This window comes from Melospiza melodia, chromosome 5, assembly GCF_035770615.1.
Source record: "Melospiza melodia melodia isolate bMelMel2 chromosome 5, bMelMel2.pri, whole genome shotgun sequence".
NCBI classification, from domain to species: Eukaryota; Metazoa; Chordata; class Aves; order Passeriformes; family Passerellidae; genus Melospiza; species Melospiza melodia.
The window spans coordinates 89667890-89692893 of record NC_086198.1 but is presented as its reverse complement, the minus strand read 5'-3'; the positions used below and the strand labels follow the sequence as shown (position 1 = coordinate 89692893).

The window sequence follows — 25004 nt, the reverse complement described above, 5'->3', positions numbered from 1 at the left end:
CTCACCAGGAGAAATAACAAAGGTGGAGCAAAGGATGGGAACAGCCATGGGAATCACTGGGACATGCTGAAGCCCAGGAGAAATAACAAAAAGTGGAGCAAAGGATGGGAACAGCAATGGGAATAGCTGGGATATCCTAAAGGCCAGGGGAAGTAACAAATGATGGTAACAGCCATGGGAATAGCTGGGATATCTTAAAGGCCGGGAGAAACAACAAAGATGGAGCAAAGAATGGGAATCACTGGGACATGCTGAAGGCCAGGCTGACAGTGAGGGACATGGCACTCAGTGGAGGTTAATGCAGTTTCCATCAGCCCTGCAGCAGCAGCAGGAGCTGCCCTGGGTGCTCTCAGGAGGGACAGCAGGGCTGGATGCTGCCCTTTGTTCTCCTGTGCATTTAAACAGCAATGCCCTTCCTGGGAGTGCAGTTCCAGGCAGTTCCCAGCCAGCTGGGCTCCAGGCTGTGCTGTTGGGGAGCAGTGAATTCCCCTCCTGTTCTGGTGCCAGCTGGCTCTGCTGAGCCCAGGGCAGTGTGTGTGGTGCATTTTGGGTGCTGCTGAGCCCAGGGCAGTGTGTGTGGTGCATTTTGGGTGCTGCTGTTCCCTGTGGCCGTTGCTCCCTGTGTGTTTGTGTTGCCCTGGCTGTGGTGTGAGTGCTGCTCTGACAACCCCAGCGAGCCCTGGCAGTCCCAGCTGGAGCTGAGCCCAGGGGCTGCAGTGCAGCCAGAGCAGCCTCTGCTGCCCTCACACCTCTGCTGTGTCCCTCTGTTCCTTCTGGGATGGTTTCAGCTTCCTGAGGGAATCACCTCTGGTATTTGGGAGCTTCAGGCTGCAGTTCCCAGGGTATCCAAAGCAGGAGTCACCTGTGCTGCTGTGCCCTGCTCACCTTCCTGTGTCACACCTTGTGGCACAAGCCAGCACAGATCTGCAGTGGACTGGGGTTCAAATTAGCTTTAAAAACTTCTGCTCAACACTTCCCTCAAGTTCTTGCTCACTGAGGAGAGGCTGGGAGTGATGTCCCAGTTTGTGGTAATTTAAAGGTGTTCTGGGCTTCAGGGTGTAACAGGGGGAGGAATTCTGTAACCCACAGAATGAGGCGCTTCCTATTCTTTGGGACTCTCTGAGGGAACCGTTCCCTCCTTGGCCTCACCTGGATCCTCTCGTGTTTGGGGTTCTGTGGGAACCATTCCCTCCCTTGCCCCAGCTGGACCTTGTCCTGTTTGGGGCTCTCTGGAGGGAACCATTCCCTCCTGGCCCCAGCTGGATCCCCTCCTGTTGGGGCTGCCAGCACAGGGGACAGGCCAGCAGGATGGCCTGAGCCGGGGAGCCCTGGGGCAGGCAGGGCTGGGCACACAGGGCAGGAGGAAAAGGAGGAGGAGGCAGTGGTGCTTCCCTGCCACAACAGGGTTTGGAGAAGGCAGAGGAAGGTTCCTGGAGGTGCTCAGGGGTGGGACCTGCAGACTGAAGGTCTGTAGTCCCAGGGGCAGAGCAGCTGGATCCCTGGTGCTCCAGGTGGATCCACCCCTGTGTTTCCATGTGGATCGGTCGCTGGTGTTTCCAGGTGGATCCAGCCCTGTTTTCCCAGGTGGATCCATCCCTGGTGCTCCAGGCGGATCCCTGGTTCCCAGGTGGATCAATCCCAATGTACGTGTGTGTCCGCTCCAGGCAGATCCCTGATGTTTCCAGCTGCATCCCTGGTGTTTCCAGGTGGATCAATCCCTGGTTCCCAGGTGGATCCCTGGTTCTGCAGACAGATCCCTGGTGTTCCTGGATGGATCAGTCCCTGGTGTTCCAGGCAGATCCCTGGTGTTCCCAGATGGATCAGTCCCTGGTGTTCCAGGCAGATCCCTGGTGTTCCCAGATGGATCAGTCCCTGGTGTTCCAGGCAGATCCCTGGTTCCCAGATGGATCAGTCCCTGGTATTCCAGGCAGATCCCTGGTTCCCAGATGGATCAATCCCTGGTGTTCCAGGCAGATCCCTGGTGTTCCCAGATGGATCAGTCCCTGGTGTTCCAGGCAGATCCCTGGTTCCCAGATGGATCAGTCCCTGGTGTTCCAGGCAGATCCCTGGTTCCCAGATGGATCAGTCCCTGGTGCTCCAGGTGAGTTCCTGTTTGTCCCTGCCCTGCAGCAGTGGCTGCTGACTCCCAGTGGCCCTGAGCTCTCACTGCACCGGGGGCCAGGGAAGAGCCGGGCCAGGCAGGGAAGCTCCATTCAGCTCTGATCTCTGCCATTATTAACTCTGCTCCTCAAACTGCTGCAGCTGTGGCTCCTTCTCAGCCAGGACTCAGCAGTGCCCTCCAGACCCAACCATCCATTCCCTCCTGCCACCAAGGCACCTCCACCAGAGATGGGTGAATTCTGAGCTGCTTCTGTGCTTCCCAAGGCCCACAGGAGAGCCCCAGCCCAGCAGCTTGGGCAGGTGAAATTGCTGCCATTCAGTCTGAGCATGAGCAATGCCCCAGTGCAGAGCAGAGTGTCCTGTGTCCCTCCTGTGTGACAGTCACCAGGGCAGGAGGGAGTAGCCTCAGGGAGCTGTGGGTTGGCTGTTGGGGAAGATCCCTGCCCAGAAAGGGCTGTGGGGCTGCCCAGGCAGGGCTGGCCTCAGTCCCTGGGGTGTTACAGGCTCCTGTGGGGCTGGCAGGGCTGGGCTGGGGCTGCGCTCAGGTTTCTGGCAGAAACCAGAGTGTGTTTGTGATGTCCTGGCAGATCAGCTGGCTGCCATCAGGTGTCTGGGGAGATAGATCTCTCTCCCTTCTCTCCCTGGGTTTTTGCTTCATCAGGTATCTGGGAGATCCCTCTCCTTTCTCTCCCTGGGTTTTAACTTCTCCCCTGTTCTGTATTTTGGTATTCTCAGTGGTCTGTGGGGCAGAATAACACAAGGAGAGCTAACCTGGCTGTTGAAGGTAGTTCAAAACCCAATAATGTTCATATTTCTGCCCATGAACTGCAGCATGGGTTCAGAGCTGCTTCTCCAACTCCCCAATTCATGGCACTGTGTGCTGTGGGGGTGGCTGTAATTCAGCTTTATTTCTGTCTTCACCCCTCTTTATGTATTTAGCAGCAATGTATTGAACTTCAGGAGGAAAAACGTTGTTAAATTTCCTTCATTTGATTTAAATGGTGTGGGAGCCCTCAGAGATGATTACACTCATTTAGTAAATCCTTCCTGCTGCTTGCAGCTGCCTGGTTCAGTGCCCTGCTACAGCCAGTGCCAACGTGGGGCAGTGTCTCACCCAGGTTATCTCCTCAGGGGTGCTCTCTGGAACAGGGATTAAACTGGAATAGTGCAGCACAGTGTACTGAGCAGCACAGGAGAGATTATGCCTGGTTTATCCAGGGAGCTCCCCTGGAGCTTGGGGAGGCAGAGCTGAGCCTGGAGAACCTCTGGGTGGGAGGTTGTCAGGAGGGGATGAGCTTTGCTGGAGGTTCTGGTGGAATTCCCAACCTTGGAGGTGTCCAGGGAAGGGCTGGAGGTGGCACCCCGAGCTCTGGGCTGGGGACAGGGGGGATTGGGCACAGGAGAGCTTGTCCAGCCTCAGGGACCCCAGGGCTCCATGATGCTCCAGTTCAGTGGCTCAGGTGTGGCTGGGTGTTGCTCCTCTTCAGAGCACACACTGGATTTACATGGGTTTGGGAAAGGGAAGGCTGTGTGCCCCAGGAGGGACTGGCTGCTGTGCACACAGTGGTGCTCAGGTTTGGGGGCTGAGGTGGGAAAGGGACCTGCCTGCTCCAGTGCACTCTGGCATTCTGCATGGGGTGTAGGAACACCTGAAGCACAAGGGGCTGGGGCCCAACCTCTGCTGCTGGGGATGGCCTGAGTATTTCATGTATTTCATGTATTTCATGTATTTCATGTATTATTTCATTGTCCCTGAGGCAGTTGAGCACACACTACAGTGCAAAGCAATAATCTGTGTTTTTAACCAGCAGATGATCCCTTTTAGCCCATTGCCAGCACTTCCCCTGCCCTGCTTGGAGGGAGGAGCTGCAGCAGCAGGACCCAGGAGTGCAGGAGCACTGGGGTGTCCCTGGATCAGCCATCCCTGGGATATTCATAGGATCAGCCATCACTGGGGTGTCCCTGGATCAGCCATCCCTCAGGAAGGTGCTGCTGCCAGGGTGTGTGCTGAGCTGCTGTGGCCCGGGCTGAGGGTTAATTAGGTGATTGCAATTAGCAGGAGGTGCTGTGTGTGGAGTGCAGCCCTTGCACTGTGCTGCAGTCCCAGGGGATGTGCTGGATGTGTTGCCAGCTGTGGGATTGCTCTGAGAATTCCCTCTGCTCTCAGTGCCCAAAGGCTGAGCCTTACCAGCCTTATCTGAATCAAAACCTGGATTTCCAGCTGTGCAGAAGCTCTGGCTCACACAGCAGGGCTGTGGGAAGGAGCTGTAAGCCCTGGGGGTGTCCCCAAAGGCAGAGCAGCTCCTCAGGGCAGTGCTGGGGGAGCCATGTCCTGCCACACTCCAGGCTGAGGGTTTGTGTAGGAACCCTTCAGACTCAGTGCTGGCTTCTCTCAGTTTCACAGGGATGATGGTGGGCAGTGTTTGATGATGATGGTGAGCAGTGTTTGGTGATGATGGTGAGCAGTGTTTGGTGATGATGGTGAGCAGTGTTTGATGATGATGGTGAGCAGTGTTTGATGATGATGGTGAGCAGTGTTAGATGATGATGGTGAGCAGTGTTTGATGATGATGGTGAGCAGTGTTTGGTGATGATGGTGAGCAGTGTTTGATGATGATGGTGAGCAGTGCTTGGTGATGATGGTGAGCAGTGTTTGGTGATGATGGTGAGCAGTGTTTGGTGATGATGGTGAGCAGTGTTTGATGATGATGGTGAGCAGTGCTTGGTGATGATGGTGAGCAGTGTTTGGTGATGATGGTGAGCAGTGTTTGGTGATGATGGTGAGCAGTGTTTGGTGATGATGGTGAGCAGTGTTTGATGATGATGATGGTGAGCAGTGTTTGATGATGATGATGGTGAGCAGTGTTTGATGATGATGATGGTGAGCAGTGTTTGATGATGATGATGGTGAGCAGTGTTTGATGATGATGATGGTGAGCAGTGTTTGATGATGATGATGGTGAGCAGTGTTTGATGATGATGGTGAGCAGTGTTTGATGATGATGGTGGGCAGTGTTTGATGATGATGGTGGGCAGTGTTTGATGATGATGATGGTGGGCAGTGTTTGATGATGATGGTGAGCAGTGTTTGATGATGGTGGTGAGCAGTGTTTGGTGATGATGGTGGGCAGTGTTTGATGATGATGATGATGAGCAGTGTTTGATGATGATGGTGAGCAGTGTTTGATGATGATGATGATGAGCAGTGTTTGATGATGATGATGATGAGCAGTGTTTCTCCCCCCAGGAGCCCTGGTTCTGGCTGACTGCAGAGCTGGGCAGCAGCTGCTCCTGGGACACCAAGCTGGGCCAGAGCTGTGCCAGGAGGGACCTGTCGGAGCTGCCCACGCTGGAGGAAGGCCTGCTGCCCTCAGCAGAAGCTTCTGGAGCTGCAGTTCCTGCCTCACCCCTGGGTATGTCCAAAGGGATTGCTGCACAATGGGTGTTTTACTGCTCACTCAGTCCCAGCCTGCATTTGACCTTCCTTCAGCGGGAAGTGAGGTTTACAAAGTGTGTTTGGGGTGATTTTGTTGCCAAAGCTCCCCTCAGGATGAGGGGCAGGGTTTGTGTGCCTTCCCTGGATCTCCTAACATGAACAAGTTCCTTTTGTGCCAGATGAAGCTTTGCTCTGTTTTCCTGTGGAATTCAGGGTGAGCCTGAGTGCAGCTGCCACCCCTGGCAGTGTCCAGGGCCAGTGCAAGGTGTCCCTGGCAGGGGCAGGAATGGAATAGCTGTGAAATAGCTGTGAAATATCTGTGAAATATCTGTAAAATGCCCTCCACCCAAGGCAGTCCATGGTTCCAGTCCTCATTGCTGCCCTTGGCTTTGGGTGCAGTTCCTGTTGCTGAGATTTGCAGTGCTGGCACTCCACTCCGGCCAGGGTCTCTGCTCCTTCTCATCCCTGCAGCTCAGTCACAGAAGGCTTGAGAATCTCCAACATTTAACATTTCACCTTTGTGCTTCCTTGCTTCCATTCATTTCCAGAGTATCCTGGTCAAACCCAGCCTCAAATGCAGTTTCTCAGCCCAGGGGTTCATTTTGCAGAGCAGGAGCTGCCCTGGCCATGAGGACATTCCCTTTGTAACCCCCCTTGCCAGGGTGTGCCTGAGTTGGTGAATGAAGGTGCCTTTTCCTACACCAGTGGTGTTCTTCACAAACACAATTACTGAGAGGCAGAAAACATAATTGTGGTGTTTTAAATAACCCTTCTGTGCTTATAGTTGAGTGCACGTGGAGCTGTGCAGTTTGGGCTGTGCAGTTTGCCATTCCCTGTGCCAGCCTGCCTGTGTGCTGCTGCTTTTTGGGCTTTGTTTGGGACTTAAACCCCACTTGAAGGGCATGGAATTAAAACTGCCTTTTTTTAAAAATCCCTGCTGTAGGATTTCCTCACAGCAGCTCCCGAGGAGTTTGTGAATTTGACTTTTATTTTTTTAATGCGAAGCTCTTGGTGGTTTCCATCAGTTTTTGAGATGATTTTGCTCCATCCTTGGTGAAGGAGTCTGCAGGAGGAGAAGGAACACCTTGGGTGGATCCTGGTTCATCCCAAACCCTCTGAGGCTCAGTCCCTGTCACAGACATTTTTCACAGAAATCCTTTCTTTCAGATTTCTGCATTTTCTGGGAAGCTGAGGGCCCCAGAAAGTGAATGTAAACAATTGTTATCAGCTGCTGTGGAATGCAATAGGATTGCACCTGTGATTGTTTCATGTTCCCATGTTTATAATTAAGGGCCAATCACAGGAGCAAGCTGGGGACAGAGCCCCTGGACACAACTTTGTTATAGATTCTTTCTTTCTATTCTTAGCTTAGCAGCTCTGTAACTTCTCTCTTTATTTCTATTTAGTATAGCTATAATGTATTATATATCATATATCAATAAATCCAGCCTTCTGATCAAGAAACAAGATTCTTATCATTCTCTCACCATGGAGACCTTCAACAGGTCCCTGTAATATGTCCCTGCTGTCTCTTGTAACACTCACTGCAAAGATTAATTGGCTTTTGGTAACTTCTGGTTCCAAAAGTTCCTGTTTGCACCTCCTGACAGGTTTGTTTTGCACAAAGCAGGACAGGTAGTGAGGGGAGAAGGGAGAGGGAGCACAGCACAGGCTGGGTTCACTCACAGCACCAGGGAACTGCTGCATTGCAGCCACCTGGGGATGTTTTTGAAGGGTTTTTCTCCTCATGGAATGAGAGTCATCCTGGGCTGTCTCAGAGCTGGGTCTGCAGGCAGTGTGGTGCTTATAGGCTGTGTGTGCATCACTGGGAGTTGGTGAATAGTGAATAAATCCCATTTTGGTAGGAAGGTGAGGTTCAGGACAGGGCTCAAAGTGGGAGGGTGTGGAGGGCTGGCCATGCCTTGTCCCTGCCCATGCTCTGGGCAGCATTCCTGTGGTTCAGGTGTTTCACAGCCCTTTTCCCCATGTGGTTACATGCAGAACTGGAAGCCATTTAATCAAGGAAAACTTCTTGATATTTGTGCAGCTCTATGTTTGCAGTGCAGCTGGAATTAAGGATCAAGGAAAGGCTCTGCAATGTGCTGAGAGCTGTGGGAACCTCTCTGTGCTGTTTGATCTGTGCTCCTTAGAGATGGGCTGCAGGCTTTGGGTGTGCTCTGCATTCCCAGCTACAGGGGAGAGCTGAGAGGGAAGGAGCTGCAATCCTCACTTATTCCTGCTTCTCCTCCTCACAAAGTGCCTTGGATTCCGTGTCAGGAGGGGAGGAGTGACAGTGACAGTTGTACTGAAGTGCTCCTGCTGCTCTGGGGAACAGCTTGACAGAGCCCAGGCTTTGTTTTTGTTTTGCCTTCCATTTTTATCCCCCCAAATGGCAGCTTGAGTGTGGCATTCAGGCTTGTCAGCAGGCTGGGAGAGCGAGTCCAGGCCCAGCTCTGCCTGCTCGCTGAGCTGCACTCAGGTGCCTTTTGGCCTTCAGAGTGGCAGCAGGAAAAATCCCAGTTTGACAGCAGGAGCTCAGAGAGAGAGCAGCACTGACATCACTGCCTGCTTCAGCCCAGGCTGCTGCTCCAGGCCTGGCCCTGGCTGAGCACAGCCCCCTGAGCCTCCTGGGCATCCCAAATTGCCTGTCCCAGGATCCCTCCTGGTTATCCCATATGTGCTCCAGGATCCCTGAGCATCCCAAATGTGCTCCAGGATCCCTCCTGGGCATCCCAAACATGACCCAGGGTCTACCCTGAGTATCCCAAATGTTCCCCAGATCCCTTCTGAGCATCCCAAATGTGCCCCAGGTCCCTTCTGAGCATCCCAAATGTGCCCCTGGAGCTGTCCTGGGTTTCCCAAATGTGCCCCAGGATCCCTGAGCATCCCAAATGTGTCCCAGGGTCCATCCTGGGCATCCCAAATGTGCTCCTGGAACTGTCCTGGGCATCCCAAATGTGCTTGTCCCAGGATCCCTCCTGGTTATCCCAAATGTGCTCCAGGATCCCTCCTGGGCATCCCAAATGTGCTCCAGGATCCCTCCTGGGCATCCCAAATGTGCCCCAAGATCCCTGAGCATCCCAGACATGACCCAGGGTCTACCCTGAGTATCCCAAATGTGCCCCAGGTCCCTTCTGAGCATCCCAAATGTGCCCCAGGAGCTGTCCCGGGTTTCCCAAATGTGCCCCAGGATCCCTGATCATCCCAAATGTGCCCCAGGGTCCATCCTGGGCATCCCAAATGTGCTCCTGGAACTGCCCTGGGCATCCCAAATGTGCCTGTCCCAGGATCCCTCCTGGTTATCCCAAATGTGCTCCAGGATCCCTGAGCACCCCAAATGTGCCCCAGGACCCACCCTGAGCATCCAAAATGTGCCCCAGGACCCACCCTGAGCATCCCAAATGTGCTCCAGGATCCCTGAGCACCCCAAATGTGCCCCAGGACCCACCCTGAGCACCCCAAATGTGCCCCAGGGTCCCTCCTGAGCATCCCAACCGTGCCCCCCTCCCCTGCCCCCTGCTGAAGGTCTGTGCACTGAGGTTTTTGTTGTTGGCAAACACCTGCCTGATCCTTGAGCTTCTCTGGAGGGATTTGGGGTTTCTGGAGTTCCCTGTGAATGTTCAGTCACTTTTTCATTCTTTGAGCTTCTTAAAACAAATGTGGAGTGGCACTTAGGTGTTTGTTGGTATAATAGAGCCTGAAAGCACTCATTTATCAGCCAGTGTTGTGATTTATGGGGTGTGTATGTGTCTGTGTATGCACATTTGCTTTATTAATCTGTGTACACAAAGATTAGCAACATCTGCTTTTGACAGCTTTGTTTCCCAATTATTTTCTGCTCCCTCCCTTAGTCCTCTTTGTTTCTTCATTTCCAAAGCACACCCAGATTTTTCTGTGTGTGGAAAAACCTTTTCTTTAATCACTCCTGCTTTTGAATTTAGCTTGAGAATACATTTTCATTCAAAGTGGAGAAGTTCAGCTGAAATCAGAAGAGCTTGTTTTCCTCCTCTCTTGCATGACTAAAAATAAGGTGCCAGTTCTGCCACATGAAGTGTGTCATGATGGGAGCTGACAAGTCTGATTTGGTAACTGCAATTAATATTATTTGTTCACTAGTGCCATGTTAAATAGAAAACAAGATTTGGGAGGGGGAAAAGTCCATCTAACAGAGCTGAGAGAGTTCAGATTCCAGCTTGCTTAATGTTCTTAAAAAACACTGGTTTGCATGCTTAATGCAATTCTGTATGCAGATTAATGTGCTCAATATTCCCAAGTGCAGCAGTGAAATATTCCTGAGTGAGCTGTGCTGAGTGGGCCAAGTGCCCTGGAAATGCTGTGTGTGCTCCCAGTTCATTACTGGGAATTGGGAATGTAAACCAGGCTGTGTGTGCTGTGTGTGCTCCCAGTTCATTACTGGGAATTGGGAATGTAAACCAGGCTGTGTGTGCTCCCAGTTCATTACTGGGAATTGGGAATGTAAACCAGGCTGTGTGTGCTGTGTGTGCTCCCAGTTCATTACTGGGAATTGGGAATGTAAACCGTGCTGTGTGTGCTCCCAGTTCATTACTGGGATTGGGAATGTAAACCAGGCTGTGTGTGCTCCCAGTTCATTACTGGGAATTGGGAATGTAAACCAGGCTGTGTGTGCTGTGTGTGCTCCCAGTTCATTACTGGGGATTGGGAATGTAAACCAGGCTGTGTGTGCTGTGTGTGCTCCCAGTTCATTACTGGGAATTGGGAATGTAAACCAGGCTGTGTGTGCTGTGTGTGCTCCCAGTTCATTACTGGGAATTGGGAATGTAAACCAGGCTGTGTGTGCTCCCAGTTCATTACTGGGAATTGGGAATGTAAACCAGGCTGTGTGTGCTCCCAGTTCATTACTGGGAATTGGGAATGTAAACCAGGCTGTGTGTGCTGTGTGTGCTCCCAGTTCATTACTGGGAATTGGGAATGTAAACCAGGCTGTGTGTGCTCCCAGTTCATTACTGGGAATTGGGAATGTAAACCAGGCTGTGTGTGCTGTGTGTGCTCCCAGTTCATTACTGGGGATTGGGAATGTAAACCAGGCTGTGTGTGCTGTGTGTGCTCCCAGTTCATTACTGGGAATTGGGAATGTAAACCAGGCTGTGTGTGCTGTGTGTGCTCCCAGTTCATTACTGGGAATTGGGAATGTAAACCAGGCTGTGTGTGCTCCCAGTTCATTACTGGGAATTGGGAATGTAAACCAGGCTGTGTGTGCTCCCAGTTCATTACTGGGAATTGGGAATGTAAACCAGGCTGTGTGTGCTGTGTGTGCTCCCAGTTCATTACTGGGAATTGGGAATGTAAACCAGGCTGTGTGTGCTGTGTGTGCTCCCAGTTCATTACTGGGGATTGGGAATGTAAACCAGGCTGTGTGTGCTGTGTGTGCTCCCAGTTCATTACTGGGAATTGGGAATGTAAACCAGGCTGTGTCAGTGCCAGCCCTGAGCACACCCCTCTGATCTCTGGGTGTTTGGGGGGACGTGAGGGACATCCCAGGGAATCAGCTCAGTCCCCTGTTCCTGATCTTAAATCAGGGTTCTGAGTGATTAAATCCTGTCACTGCCTCAATCCCATCCCTGCTCCAATCTCTTCATCCTGACACTGCCCCAATGCCATCCCTGCCCTAATCTTAACCCCATCCCAGCCCCAATCCCCTCTCTGCCCCAACCCCAATCCCATCCCTGCCCAAATCCCAGTCCCATCCCTGTCCCAGTCCCATCCCTGCCCCAATCCCAATCCCATCCCAGTCCCATCCCTGCCCCAATCCCAGTTCCATCCCTGCCCCAATCCCATCCCTGTCCCAGTCCCATCCCTGCCCCAATCCCAATCCCATCCCAATCCCATCCCTGCCCCAATCCCAGTCCCATCCCTGTCCCAATCCCCTCCCTGCCCCATCCCAATCCCATCCCTGCCCCATCCCAATCCCATCCCTGCCCCAATCCCATCCCTGCCCCAATCCCAGTCCCATCCCTGCCCCAGTCCCCTCTCTGCCCCAATCCCAGTCCCATCCCTGCCCCATCCAAATCCCATCCCTGCCCCAATCCCAGTCCATCCCTGCCCCATCCCAATCTCATCCCTGCCCCAATCCCAGTCCATCCCTGCCCCATCCCAATCCCATCCCTGCCCCAATCCCATCCCTGCCCCAGTCCTTCACTACCTCAATCCCCCAGTCCCTGCCCCAGCCCCACTGTTCCCCAAGGGCTGCCCCATCTCCCCCCCTTTGGGGTGAGCTGTTGGTGGAGCAGGGCCCTGAGAGCTGCTGTGTTCCAAATGAGTTTTGAGGAGCGTTTGAAGGAGCTGGGGCTGTTCAGCCTGGAGAAGAGGAGGCTCAAAGGTGCCCTTATTGCTCTCTACACCTTCCTGAAGGGAGGTTGTGACAAGTGGGGTCAGTCTCTGACAGAACCAGAGGACGCAGTCTCAAGCTAGGGAAGGGATGGGTTGGGTATTAGGAAGAAATATTTTACCAAAAGAATAACAAAGTACTGGAATGCTCTGCCCAGGGAGGTGGTAGAATCACCATCTCTGGATGGGTTTAAAAAAAGATTGGACATGGCATGTGCTGCTGTAGTTGAAGTGTTAGGGCACAGGTTGGATTCAATGATCTTAGAGGTCTCTTCCAGCCTCATCATTCTGTGATTCTGTGGCTCCTTGGTCCTGCCTTCCTCCCTTGGTTCTGCTCCCTCTGTGCTGCCCTTTGCTCCTCTCCTTTGTCACCCCTGCACGTGTGTCAGAGCTCATTTTGCCATCCAGCCCTGGACTGAGCCCTCTGGAGCTCCTCCTGCTGTCACACTGCTCAGGAATAGCTGCTTACACCTAGGTTTTGAAGCTACATCTCATTTCCTTTCTCCAAGCTTCCAAAAATGCATTTGAATCATATTTGGTCTTGCAAATTCAGTTATTCTATCTGGCTAATTATCCTCTCACTACCTGGAGTTCTAAAGTAATTTTAAAAAGTTAATTGGAAGTATTAAATTAAAAATTAATGAGCAAGGTCGCCTTGTGGTTGGCTGCCCCCGGTCAGGTGATGCAGTGTGGGTGGAGAAGCCTTCAGCTGGAGCTGATGGAATGAAAACTGGAGATTTTTGTTTGTAATGATCATTTTTCTGGTATGATTATGCTCCTCTAAGTGCTGCAGACTGTGGCTTGTCTGAGGGGCTGAAAACTAATGAGCCTGAATTAAATAAATGGCATTTCTGGGTTAGGAAGTCACTCCCTTGACCACAAATAGCTCTTTCCCTTTAAAAATAAAAAGCTTGCTTAGAATATTGGGAGTATTGTTTTGCGCCCCTCAGACCTGTCTGTGGTTATTTACACTTCTCAGACACCAGCTCAGAGTTAAGGAAAGGAGAAACTCCCTCCAAGCATACAGTTATGTCTAAATCCCACGAATAATTCCATATGTATTAGAGTTGTTTTATTCTTGTGGTAGGAGCAATTTCCATTTGTTTTTGTAAGCAATGAACTGGAAAAAAAACCCCAAATACCCCAAAGAGCAAAGAGATGCAGGATAGAAACTAAAATTGCTGCAGCAATCATCTCTGCCTGCTGGGTTTGAGCACTACCTGAACTTGAATCCCTCAGGAAAACAATGGCACACAGCCTGGGCTGGAATCAGAGTTTCTGAAGGAGCTGTGGGATCCTGGGGCTGGAAGGTGGAAGGTGGTGGGATGGGATCCAATCCCTGTGTGATCCCCCCTGGCCATCAGCACGGGGTGCTGGCTGGGCTGGGCAGGGTGGGGTGGCACAGGAGGAGGTTTGGGATGGCAGTGCCAGGGTGGGTGCTGCACACCTGGGGTTGGCACAGGTGAGTTTAGTCCTGGAGGGAGGGGGCTCTGGGTGGGACCCCCTCCCCTTCCCTGCACCTGGGGTCTCTGGGGATGGGGGCTGGGATATTTGGGGGTCTTTAGGGATGGAGGGCTGGGGTCTCTGGGGATGTGGGGCTGGGATCCTTGGGGATATGAGGCTGAGATCTTTGGTGATATGGGACTGGGATTTTTGGGTATCTTTGGGGATGTGGGGCTGGGATTTTTGGGCGTCTCTGGGGATGGGGGGCTGGGATCACTGGGGATGGGAGGTGGGGTCTTTGGGGATGTGGGGCTGAGGTCCTTGGGGATCTTTGGGGATGTGGGGCTGGTATCTTTGGGGATGTGCAGATGGGATATTTGGGGTTGTGGGGCTGGGGTCTTTGGGGATGTGAGGCTGGGATCTTTGGGGTTCTTGTGGGGTTGTGGGGCTGGGATCTTTAGGGATCTTTGGGTATCTTTGGGGTTGTGGGCCTGGGATCTTTGGGGATGTGCAGCTGGGATCTTTGGGGATCTTTGTGACTGTGGGGCTGGGATCTTTGGGGATCTTTGTGACTGTGGGCCTGGGATCTTTGGGGATGTGCAGCTGGGATCTTTGGGGATCTTTGTGCCTGTGGGCCTGGGATCTTTGGGGATGTGCAGCTGGGATCTTTAGGGATCTTTGTGACTGTGGGGCTGGGATCTTTGGGAATGTGCAGCTGGGATCTTTAGGGATCTTTGTGACTGTGGGCCTGGGATCTTTGGGGATGTGCAGCTGGGATCTTTGGGGATCTTTGTGACTGTGGGGCTGGGATCTTTGGGCATGTGCAGCTGGGGTCCTTAGGGATGTGGGCCTGGGATCTTTGGGCATGTGCAGCTGGGATCTTTGGGGATCTTTGTGCCTGTGGGGCTGGGATCTTTGAGAATGTGCAGCTGGGATCTTTAGGGATCTTTGTGACTGTGGGCCTGGGATCTTTGGGGATCTTTGTGACTGTGGGGCTGGGATCTTTGGGGATGTGCAGCTGGGATCTTTGGGGATCTTTGTGACTGTGGGGCTGGGATCTTCGGAGATGTGCAGCTGGGGTCCTTAGGGATGTGGGTCTGGGATCTTTGGGAATGTGCAGCTGGGATCTTTGGGTATCTTTGGGACATTGAGGCTGGGATCTTTGGCACTGTGGTGCTTGCTGCCAGCTCTCAGTGCCCTGCTGGTGTTTTCTCTCCCCCAGATGTCCAGGAGAGCAGATTTTCCCCCTGCCTGCCCCTGCTGCTGAGCCCAGCCCGGGGTGAGACATTCCTGCAGGGATCCCAGATGGATTTCCTTCCCCTCAGGTGGGATGGGGCTCCTGGGGGAGGTTCTGCACTGGGTGATGGACAATGGCAGGGTCTGGGCTCTGAAATGGGATTTGGGGGTGTGTGGAGAGGAGACACCTCTGGGTTCTGCCTTCAGGAGAGCTTGAGCAAGGGAAAAGCAGGAGCAGGCTCCTCTGAGCGTGTCATGCTGAGGTTCCTGGGGAAAATGAGGAGCTCCACCCTCTTCAACATCTCTGGAGCCTTCTTAGACTCTGGAATAAACTTCATGAAATTTTGGGGACAAAGATCAGGTTTCTGTATTTACAGGAGTAAAACATACATGGATAGGATAGTGGTTTATAAATGCTGGAGCCAAATATGTAATTTACAGTACAATTTTGGGGTTAAATGCATAAAGAAAGAGCTGTTTCAGTAAAAAGCTTTGTCACCTTCATTCTGAGGTGCTCTGCTTGCATGGAATAATATCTATTAGGCTCTGATGGTATGTTTATTATAAAGGAACTATTAATTAAGCAATCCCCAATATGAGTATTAGAACTTTATAGGAATTTGTTGCTTATCTGAGACCTGGCTGCTTTTATATCCTTTAAAGAAATAATTGATATAATGAACTGAAGTAGCTTGTACTTGTAAAATATGCACCATTATTAATTTGTATTAAAAAATCACAGGCAAACTGAGATATGTGTAAGTACATGTTGCATATTTTACTTAGCTAATTTTATTTATTTATGTAACTAATAACAGCCTGTCAGTAAGAAATGTTTCAATCCTAAACAGGTGGAGCAATATTGCCATACTAAGTAAAAATTGATGTTATTATGATATTGTTTTTGAGCCTTTGTTTATAGGAGATTTTGGGTATTTCTTTGCATTCCTTTGGGTTTTGCCCCTTTAGGGCTTGCATTTATGGGTATTTCTGTGAATATTGCCACCCCCCCAGTTGCACTGAAGTTCTTTTGCCTCTGATTTAAACCAGAGATGTTGGAGTAAAAGAAATGCTCAGGAATTCCCTTTTCTTGCAGAGGAGTCCTGGATGTTTCTGGAGCATCCCTGGAGCGTTCAGAGCCTGCCCACGTCCATGGCACCGCATCCCTGAGGGGCCCAGCCCTTCCCAGCCCACCCCAGCACTCCCAGCCCGTGGCACAGGAGGATCCTGGAGCTGCTCCCCAGCCTGGGCAGCCCCTGGGCAGCCAGGGGGACAATGGGGACAGTGGGGACAGTGAGCAGGAGGCACCGATTCCCCGGGGCAGGGGGGATCCAGCACAGCCAGCTCCAGAGAAGGGGCTGGGGCAGCCCTGGGGCACAGCTGGGAGGGATGGACACTGCCCTGGTCACCCCTGTGGTCACTCCTCCCAGGACAGTGATGGCCCAGCTGCTGCCTCTGAGCTCTCAGAGGGGAACAAGGAGTCCCCAGGGCAGGAGGAATCTTCCTCCTCCTCCTCCTCCTCAGGAAACTCCTCCTACAGAAGTGCCCTGACCAAATTCTCAGAGAAAAGCGAGAGGGGTGTGCAGCAGGCGAAGGTGAAGGTGGCTGGCAGTGGGGCAGGAGCCCTGGAGAAGCTGGAGAAGGGAAGGAAGGTGCCTCAGCCTGGTTTGTCACATAACTTCTCTGATGGCCTGAGGAAAGGCCATGCCAAGAACTCGGCTGCTGAGGAAGTTCTTTGTGCAGCAGCCTCTGGGGCAGGCAGAGGAGGGCTGCAGGAGCCTGGGGTGCTGCCCAGGGGCTCCCAGGGGCTCAGAGGTTCCCAGGAGCTGGGGCTGGGCTCCATGGCTGCTCCTGAGGGGCTGCAGGGAGCTCTCCTGGACCACCAGCAGCAGCCATCAGGGAGGCTGGGGACAGAGGGGCTGCTCCCTGCTGGGACACCCAGCCTGACCCAGCCCCAGGATGCTGCCCCCTGCCCTGGGCACTCCCCAGAGCCTGCAGGGAGCAGGGTTGAGCTCACTGCCTCTGACTGCTCCATACAGAGGGGACACAAAGGCACAGAGATCTCCCCTTCCTTCAGCCTGGGCGCTGAGGGCTCCTTCTCCCTGCTCCTACCTCATCCCAACTTCCAGTCCACCCCAGGGGTGTTCCTCAAGAGAGCTGGGAAGGCAGAAGGACCTGGTGAAGGCTTGGTGATGCTCTCAGACCTTCAGGCCTCTCCTTGGTGTCCCAGTGAAGAAGCCCCAGGGATGTCCCCTGTCCCTGGGGAGGAGCAGCCCCCTCCCCAGAGTGCTGTGGCAGAGAGCTGTGGGCGTTTGGAGTCCCTGAAGCTGGAATCTCCCTGTCCTGGCAGGATGCAGTCCTTCCCCTCACTGAGCTTCCTGGAGAAGGTGGGAGCCTGGCACCTGCAGGGTCCTGCTGCCACCTGTGTGCCAGGTGCCTCTCCTCCTGCAAGGAAAGCCTCCAGTGCACCTCCCAGGCATTCAGGCTGTGTTTCAGCAGTGCAGGAAAGCCTGGGGGACTCCAAGGGCAGTGCTGCTCGTGCCTGCAGGGGCACAGGTTCTCTGGGAAATGTGCATTTCCCCCAGACTGAGCTGCTGCCTGCCCTCCCTCTGAGCAGGTCCCAGTCTGACAGCACCATGAACATCTCCAGCAGGAGCACAGCCCTGCCTGCCCTGAGCCCTGCAGCACAGGGGGAGCAGAGTGCTGCTCTGGGGGGCTCTGACAGCCCCACCCCACAGAAGGGGCTGCCTGGAACCCCTGCTGAGGATGGGCACAGCACCACCAGGCGAAGCTCAGCCCCAGATGTGTTTGTGCTCAGTGCTGCTCAGCTCCCTCAAAAGGATGGGAGCTCCCCAGCTGAGGAGCACCAGGACTGTGAGGAGAAGGGAAATCAGTCCCTCAGTATCCCCACTGGTGACATCATGGACAGCTTTGGAGTCATTCCCTTGGAGAGTCTGACTTGTCCTGTTGGTCCCGAGGAGCCTCAGGGGGCCCTGGTGGTGCCCAGGCCCTGCCCCAGTGCAGGAGGGAGCAGCCCCATCCCCTCTGGAGCAGCCCTGGAGACTCCCAAGAAGGAAGAGCTGAATATTGAAGAAAGGATCCCGGTAAGTTTGGCTCTAATTCAAACTCTTCTTCCAGAGTTATCCATTTTTTTCCCCCAGGTTAACCATTTATTTTCCCAGAGTTACCCTTTTTTTTCAGTTATATGTTTTTTTCCATTTGTTTTTCAAAGTTCTCCATTTGTTTTTCACTTTTCCATTCCCCCCCCCCCCCACTGCTCTTTTAGGAGAGGATCTAATCAGTACAAGCCAAAACAAAACCCTTTTACACAGGGTTGTGCCACAGTGAATTTCATCCACGATACTGGTTCAACTTAAATAGAGGTGGAAAATAACTTTTAGTACTATTTAACATGGACAAAGACAGGGTTGGATATGGGAAAGGCCTCTTGTCTTTCCCAGGGTAGGTGAGTGTCAGGGTGTGGGAAATGGATTTGCAGGGAATTCTCAAAGTGTGCAAACCTTGAGACAAGAAATGCTGTTTTAGAAATGCCATGGAATAAAGCAGACATTGCTGAGAGAGAAATTGAGCCAGATACATGTTTTAAAGGATGGCTTTGCAAATAGGACTGGATACTTTGGAGAAATAGAACTGTGAAAGGTGTATTGTAGTAGGACCCATGAGGGGTAATTTTATATTATTGTCTTTAAGACATGCACAGCATGGTGTGGCTAAAGCTGATAGACCAAGAAACACTGATAGTGTATTGTAATTAGGAAATAGTTGGATTCTAATTGTGATGGTGTGAATTTTAACATCTGTATTGTCCCACCCTTCTGGTGAGACTGAAAATGGAATAAAAATTTTGAAAACACCTCCCATTTACCCCATCTCTGGGTCAGAAAGGGCTTAATCCCACACCAGGGGAGGAGGAGGAGAGAGAAGGGAGGGTTGGTGGCTCTCTCAAAGACCAGGCTCTCCTTGTCCAAACATGAGGTTCAGGCTCAGGTGCTCAGTGAGGAGAGCTGAACCCTCCCCAGCTCTGCAGCAGCAGCAAACCCAACACGACTCCTTAGAAATGAAATTCCTTTTTTCCTGTGATTTTATCACTCTGTTTTTTCACCTTGCTCCAGTTTCTGAGGCCTCAGTTCTGAATTCCTGATGTGTTCCTCACCTCCAGAGCCTCTCATGCCTTCCCTCCTTTCTGTCCTGTGTGGCTGACCCAGGTTTCTCCTGATGGGGCTGGAGCCCTGTGCAGCACCTTCAGGGCACTAATAGCTGGGAGTGATGGAGCAAATGAGATGCAGATTTATGGTAATGACAAACATGTAATTATCCTCTGAGTAAGAGGCTGCTCCTCTCACAAGATGACTCCATAATCACCAGGTCTTTGGGAATGTGCTCTGGAAGCTCTCTTCACTCTGTTGTCTCTGCAAACCCGTGGTGAAACAAATATAAATATTGGAGGGAGGGTGTTTGAAATGAAATTCATGAGACAGAGAGATGACTTCTGTTCCTGGCTATAATTACACACTCCAGCCTGGTTCTGGGGAATGCTGCTCCCATAAATCCCTGGAAGGTAAAGGAGATCAGGTCACTTTTCTGGCTGGTAATGTGGAAGTTTATGATAAAATCATAGGAAATGGAGCTGGCTGTGATGTGTAAGGTAATTAATTTCATTTTCCTGGCTAGTTTAGGACATAGTGTGGATGAGCTGAAATTAATTTGCCCTACAGGTGATGAAGCCAAGGAAAATTTTGGCTGTTTTTTTCCTGCATATAGCATCTGTGTGTAAACCAGCTCTGACAAAACTGCTCCCAGCTGTTTTCCTGGAAGGTTTGGCCAAACTTGTCCTATAAACTGAGGAGCCTCCCTGCTGCTGCCTGGAATTCCCGAGCCTGCCAGTGTTTCCTGAGCAGAGCTGAGTGGGGAGAGAGAGGGCTTTGAACCCAAACCTTTGTGTTTTCAACCCAAACCTTTGTGTTTTTAGCTCAAACCTTCACGTTTGTGTGGAGGTAGGGTTTCCAGCAGTGAGACTGGGGCTCAGCCTGCTCTGAGCAATGCAGTGCCCACTCCTGCAGTGCCCAGCATGGCAGGATCCATGCCTGCCCTGAGTGCTGATTGTTCCTGATCCACCCTGCCCTCAGTGCTGATTGTACCTGATCCCTCAGTGCTGATTGTTCCTGATCCACCCTGCCTCAGTGCTGATTGTACCTGATCCCTCAGTGTTGATTGTTCCTGATTCCTGAGTGCTGATTGTTCCTGATCCATCCCTGCCCTGAATGCTGATTGTTCCTGATCTATCCCTACCCTCAGTGCTGATTGTTCCTGATCCCTCAGTGCTGATTGTTCCTGATCCAGTCCTGCTCTCAGTGCTGATTGTTCCTGATCCCTGAGTGCGGATTGTTCCTGATCCATCCCTGCCCTCAGTGCTGACTGTCCCTGTTTCTTTTCCAGGTGTACCTGTGGAACCTGGGCAATGCAGTGCCCACTCCTGCAGTGCCCAGCGTGCCAGGAGAGCTCGGGATGCCCCCCTGCCCTCAGTACTGATTGTCCTTGTTTCCCTGCCAGGTGTACCTGCGGAACCTGGGCATCGAGCAGTCCCCTGGCACCATCCTGGCCCCCTTTGTGCCCCGTGGGCCCCTCCGGGAGCTGGAGTTCTCCCCATGGGGGCTCAGGAGCCTGCAGCCCCCCCTGGACACGGCCCCCCTGGACAGGGTCCCCCCGCAGGCCCAGGGTATGGGGGCTCTGGGGGATGGAGGGTAGCGGGCTTTGGGGTTTCTTTGCTTGGGTTAGGTTATTATTATTAATAACAACTATTTATAGTTATACAATATCTAATATTGTTAATATATGTTATATATTATTATTATTATAGAACTATAATTGTTATATGTATTATAAATAGTTATAATTAGTTAATAACTAACTAATAATTTTGGGTTAGATTATTATTAATAACCAATATATTATTATTATTATTATTATTATTATTATTATTATTATTATTATTATTATTATTATTATTATTATTATTATACTATAATTGTTATATATTCCAACTTATTATTATTAGTTACTAACTAACTAATTATTATTGCCTTAGGTTATTATTAATAACTAATAATAATTGTTATATATTATTTAATATTATATATAATATTAAATTATTTTATATTATTATTGTATTATATAATTATAGAACTTATATTAATGATATGTTATATATCATTATTGTTATATAGCTGATTATAATTGCTATATATTGTGTAACAAATTATAATTCTAATTAGTTAATAACTAACAAATAATTATTGGTTAGTTATTAATAACTAAGTGTTCGTGTTTTGTAACCTGGACTTTTAAATTTAATTACATAATATTACTTAAACTTATGAAGAAGGTGAAGAAGAAGGATTAGTTACTTTTTTACAACTTTTGTTTTATATATGACTAAATACTTTATAATACTATATACTAAATACTACATAATACTATAATTACTATATATTACTAAAGCTTTACTATACATTTTTATATTTTATATAAAACATTACTATATATTACTAAAGCCTTAAATTCTGAGTTTTCTACTTTGTAACATTACCTACATTTATTTGAACTATACCCTCATGATCTGAGTTTTATCATGCAATTTTGGAAGCTTTCTCTGTGGTCTCAGGTTAAATGTAGAGTTTTCTAGAGGGTCAGTGTTTTCTAGCCCAGAAAGTGTGAAACCCTCAGTACCCAGGGTTCCAGCAGGAGGGCACAGACCCCGTTCCCCTGGGGTTCAGGGGGTTCCTGGCACTCCATCTTCTGCCATCCCAGCAGATTTGGGCACTGGGAGATACTCAAACCTCTGCAAAGGAGTGTGGCTGTGGGGCAGCTACCAGGCACACAGGGCCTTCATTCCCTTAATTTCTCTTTTTCCAAGAGTCCTGTAGAAGGAAATGGTTTGTATCTTGAGACTCAATGACTGGGAGCAGACCTTTCCTTCTTGGGAGAGGAGTAGTAATTCTTGGGTTCTTTTGCGTTCTGGCATTTCCTGATGTGTTTGGTGTGATGAAAAGTTGTCAGTGTTTTTATAACTGACCAGATCTGTTCCTAAATCCATCCACCCATCATCATCACCACCACCATCCAAATTAGTGTGGTTTTGTAACAGCCAGCCCTGCCAGAGCTCCAGGGGGTTTGGACACTGCTCCCAAGTGCACAGGGTGGGATTGTGCAGGGCCAGGGGCTGGATGGGTGATGTCATCCAGCTCTAGATATTCTATAATTCTCTGTTAAGTTTGTATTTTGTTTGATATTTATCTGAAGTAGTCCTGAGATTTCTTTCAGGAGACAATTCTCATGGAAATCTTGGTTCAAGTCTCATCCTAAGGACAGCACCTTAAATATTTTCCAGTATTTGAGTTCTTCCCTCCCTTTCTATGCCCTGTAGTATGACGGTGTTCACAGGGGTTCTTGGGTGAGGGAAGAGACGAGGATCTGACTCCATGTTTCAGAAGGCTGATTTATTATTTTATGATATATATTACATTAATACTATACTAAAAGAATAGAAGAAAGGATTTCATCAGAAGGCTGGCTAAGAATAGAATGGGAAAGAATGATGACAAAGGTTTGTGGCTCAGCTCTCTGTCTGAGCCAGCTGACTGTGATTGGCCATTAATTAGAAACAACAAACATGGGCCAATCACAGATGCACCTGTTGCATTCCACAGCAGCAGATAACCATTGTTTACATTTTGTTCCTGAGGCCTCCCAGCTTCTCAGGAGGAAAAATCCTAAGGAGAGGGTTTTCCATAAAAGATGTCTGTGACACTGTAGCACAGGAAGGGATGTTTGCTGTGTTCTGGAGCCTGCAGATGCTCATTTGTGTCCTATTCCTTTGCAGGTGCATTGCTGCCAGCCTTTGAGCTGTCCCAGGCCAGCTTTGGCTCGGATGTGTCTCCTCTGAGCGTGTCCCTCTCCGTGGGCTCTGAGGCTGGCTCGGAGCAGGAGCAGGACCTGCTGTCCCCCCGGGAGCTCTGTGCCAGCTCCCCCACGCTATCTGGGCACTCCCCAGCCAGCCAAGGCAGTGTGCCAGGCCCCCAGCTGCAGGGAGGAGCCCCAGGGGGCACAGAGGGGTCCCCTGGACCTGCTGGGGCAGAGCCGGACCTGCCCAGCTGCTCCTCGGGCAGGGATCCCCGGGATGGGGGGAGAAGGGCTCAGGGTGCCCTTGCTGACCCTGAGCGCAGGAGCTCAGACAGCAGCCAGCAGGGATGGGCTCTGTCTGGGCTTGGGAATGACATGGAATTGGATAGGGCATCCTCGAGCTCCGGGGTGGGAAGTGAGAGCAGCCAGGGCCAGGAAAGGGAACCCCTGATGGGCCCTGAGGCCCTGCAGGAGCTCCGGGAGCTGCTGGCACAGGCAGAGGGTCTGGCTGCCAGCTGGAGCCGTCCTGCTGGCCCCACAGCCTCCTGCAGGGAGCCTGGGGAGGCTCCCCCGGGGCTGGGTGGGAGGGAGGAGGATCCAAAGGATGCCAGCTTAGGCCAGGACTGGATCCCAAAGCTGCAGGACACACTGTCACGGGATGAGGCCGTGACCCCGAGGGGTGTGCAGGCACAGGAGCTGGACACGGACCCTCTGGACTCTTCCAGCTGCCAGCTGGCATGGGGACACCCTCTGGCTGTCAGCTCCCAGCGCAGGGAAGGGCTGAGGGCAGTGGCCCAAGAGCCAAGGACAGGGAAATCCACAGGGAGGTGGGAGCCAGAAGGGAGCAGCAGTGTGGGCAGGAGCCAGGCTGCCCGTGCAGGGCTGGCACAGAGCACTGCCAGCAGCCTCCCGGGCACTGGCACAGCCCCACAGCCCAGCCATCCTCCCTCCCTGGAGCCCCTGGCAGTGCCCCCAAAGGCTGCCCGTGTGGGGCTGGCACAGAGCACTGGCACAGCCCCACAGCCGGGCCATCCTCCTCCCCTGGAGCCCCTGGGCAGTGCCCCCGCTGGCCTGGGCAGCTCCCTGGGCTCCTGGGGCCAGGCTGGCAGGGCAGCAGGGACACAGGGCAGCGAGGACAGCAGCAGTGGGGATTCCCTCAGTGCCCGGGTCAGGAGCCTCCTGAGGAGGGCTGGGCACTCCCAGCAGCCGGGCAGTGCCCCGGGGGTGGTGCTGGGCAGCCTGCCAGGGACTGGAGTTGCTCGGAGCCTGCCAGGAGCTGCCCTGAGCCCGGTGGGCAGCAGCAGCAGCGGTGACTCCCTGGCCACACGTGTCTGCAGCCTCCTGGGCACCACTGCCCCGGCCAGCCGTGTCCTGAAGAGCGCTGAGGAGCACGAGAGGAGGATCCGAGGTGAGGAAGGCTCTCGGTGGGTTTGGCTGTGTCAGGGGCACGGCCTGCGGTGGGTTTGTGTCAGGGGCTGGGGTGGGTTTGTGTAGGGGCTGGGGTGGGGTTGTGTAGGGGCTGGGGTGAGTTTGTGTCAGGGGCTGGGGTGGGTTTGTGTAGGGGCTGGGCTGGGTTTGTGTCAGGGGCTGGGGTGGGTTTGTGTCAGGGGCTGGGGTGGGTTTGTGTCAGGGGCTGTGGCAGTGACCAAGGAGCAGGAGAGGAAGATCTGAGGTGAGGAAGGCTCTCAGTGGGTTTGGCACAGCCTGGGGTGGGGTTGTGTCAGGGGCTGTGGCAGTGATGGGGTGAGGCTGCTCCTGCATGAAGGGTCTGGTATTCACGTGCCCTCCGAACAGAGAGAAGCTGTGAGAAGAAGGAAAACACAGTTCTTATCTGGCTTGCTGTGCCTGTGTTGTGCTAAAGTAGAATGCAATATGGAGATTGTTTACCCAAAGTGAAGATGTTTTGTTCCCTTGGCCTGTCAGGGCCAGGTGTGTGTGTGTGTGTGTGTGTGTGGGTGCTGGACTGTCACGAGACAGTCACGAGACAATCAGAGATGAATGCAGGGTGAGCAGTTGTGAGCAAGGGTGAGTGCATGGCAGATTCAGTTTGGATACATCGTGCATAGTATAGTATTATAAAGTAATTAATAGTAAAGTAATTAATTAGCCTTCTGATAATGGAGTCAGATGCATCATTCTCCCCTTCACCGGAGTCGCCTTTGATTTACAACAGAAGGAGATTATTGTGCAATGCACTGAGACCCTTTAATGGGACAGAGCTTGGGTGGGGGACACTTCCCAGTGATCTCCTGACTCCAGTGATCCCCTGACTTCATCAGGGTCTGGTATAGTGCCTGTGGGACAGGTTTGGGGGGATGTTCTTTGGGGGGGTGTTCAGGCTCTGAACATTGAAGGGGATTATTGTGCGGTGCCCTGAGACCCTTTAACAGGACAGGGCTTTGGTGAGGGACACTTCCCAGTGATCTCCTGACTCCAGCAAGGCCTGGTGTAGTGCCTGTAGGACAGGTTGGGGGATGTTCTT

The 25004-nt window shown here is 51.8% G+C and overlaps 1 protein-coding gene across 1 annotated transcript in view; it reads left to right on the top strand.

The window, feature by feature from the left end:
• ALMS1 (ALMS1 centrosome and basal body associated protein) overlaps positions 1–25004 on the top strand; it is a 56873-nt gene that overhangs the window by 1879 nt on the left and 29990 nt on the right. The window contains exons 2-6 of the mRNA XM_063157766.1: positions 5369–5534; positions 14589–14691; positions 15699–17706; positions 20174–20339; positions 22503–23930. Of these exons, the coding sequence (XP_063013836.1) occupies positions 5369–5534; positions 14589–14691; positions 15699–17706; positions 20174–20339; positions 22503–23930 (3871 nt within the window). The remainder of the gene's footprint in view (positions 1–5368; positions 5535–14588; positions 14692–15698; positions 17707–20173; positions 20340–22502; positions 23931–25004) is intronic.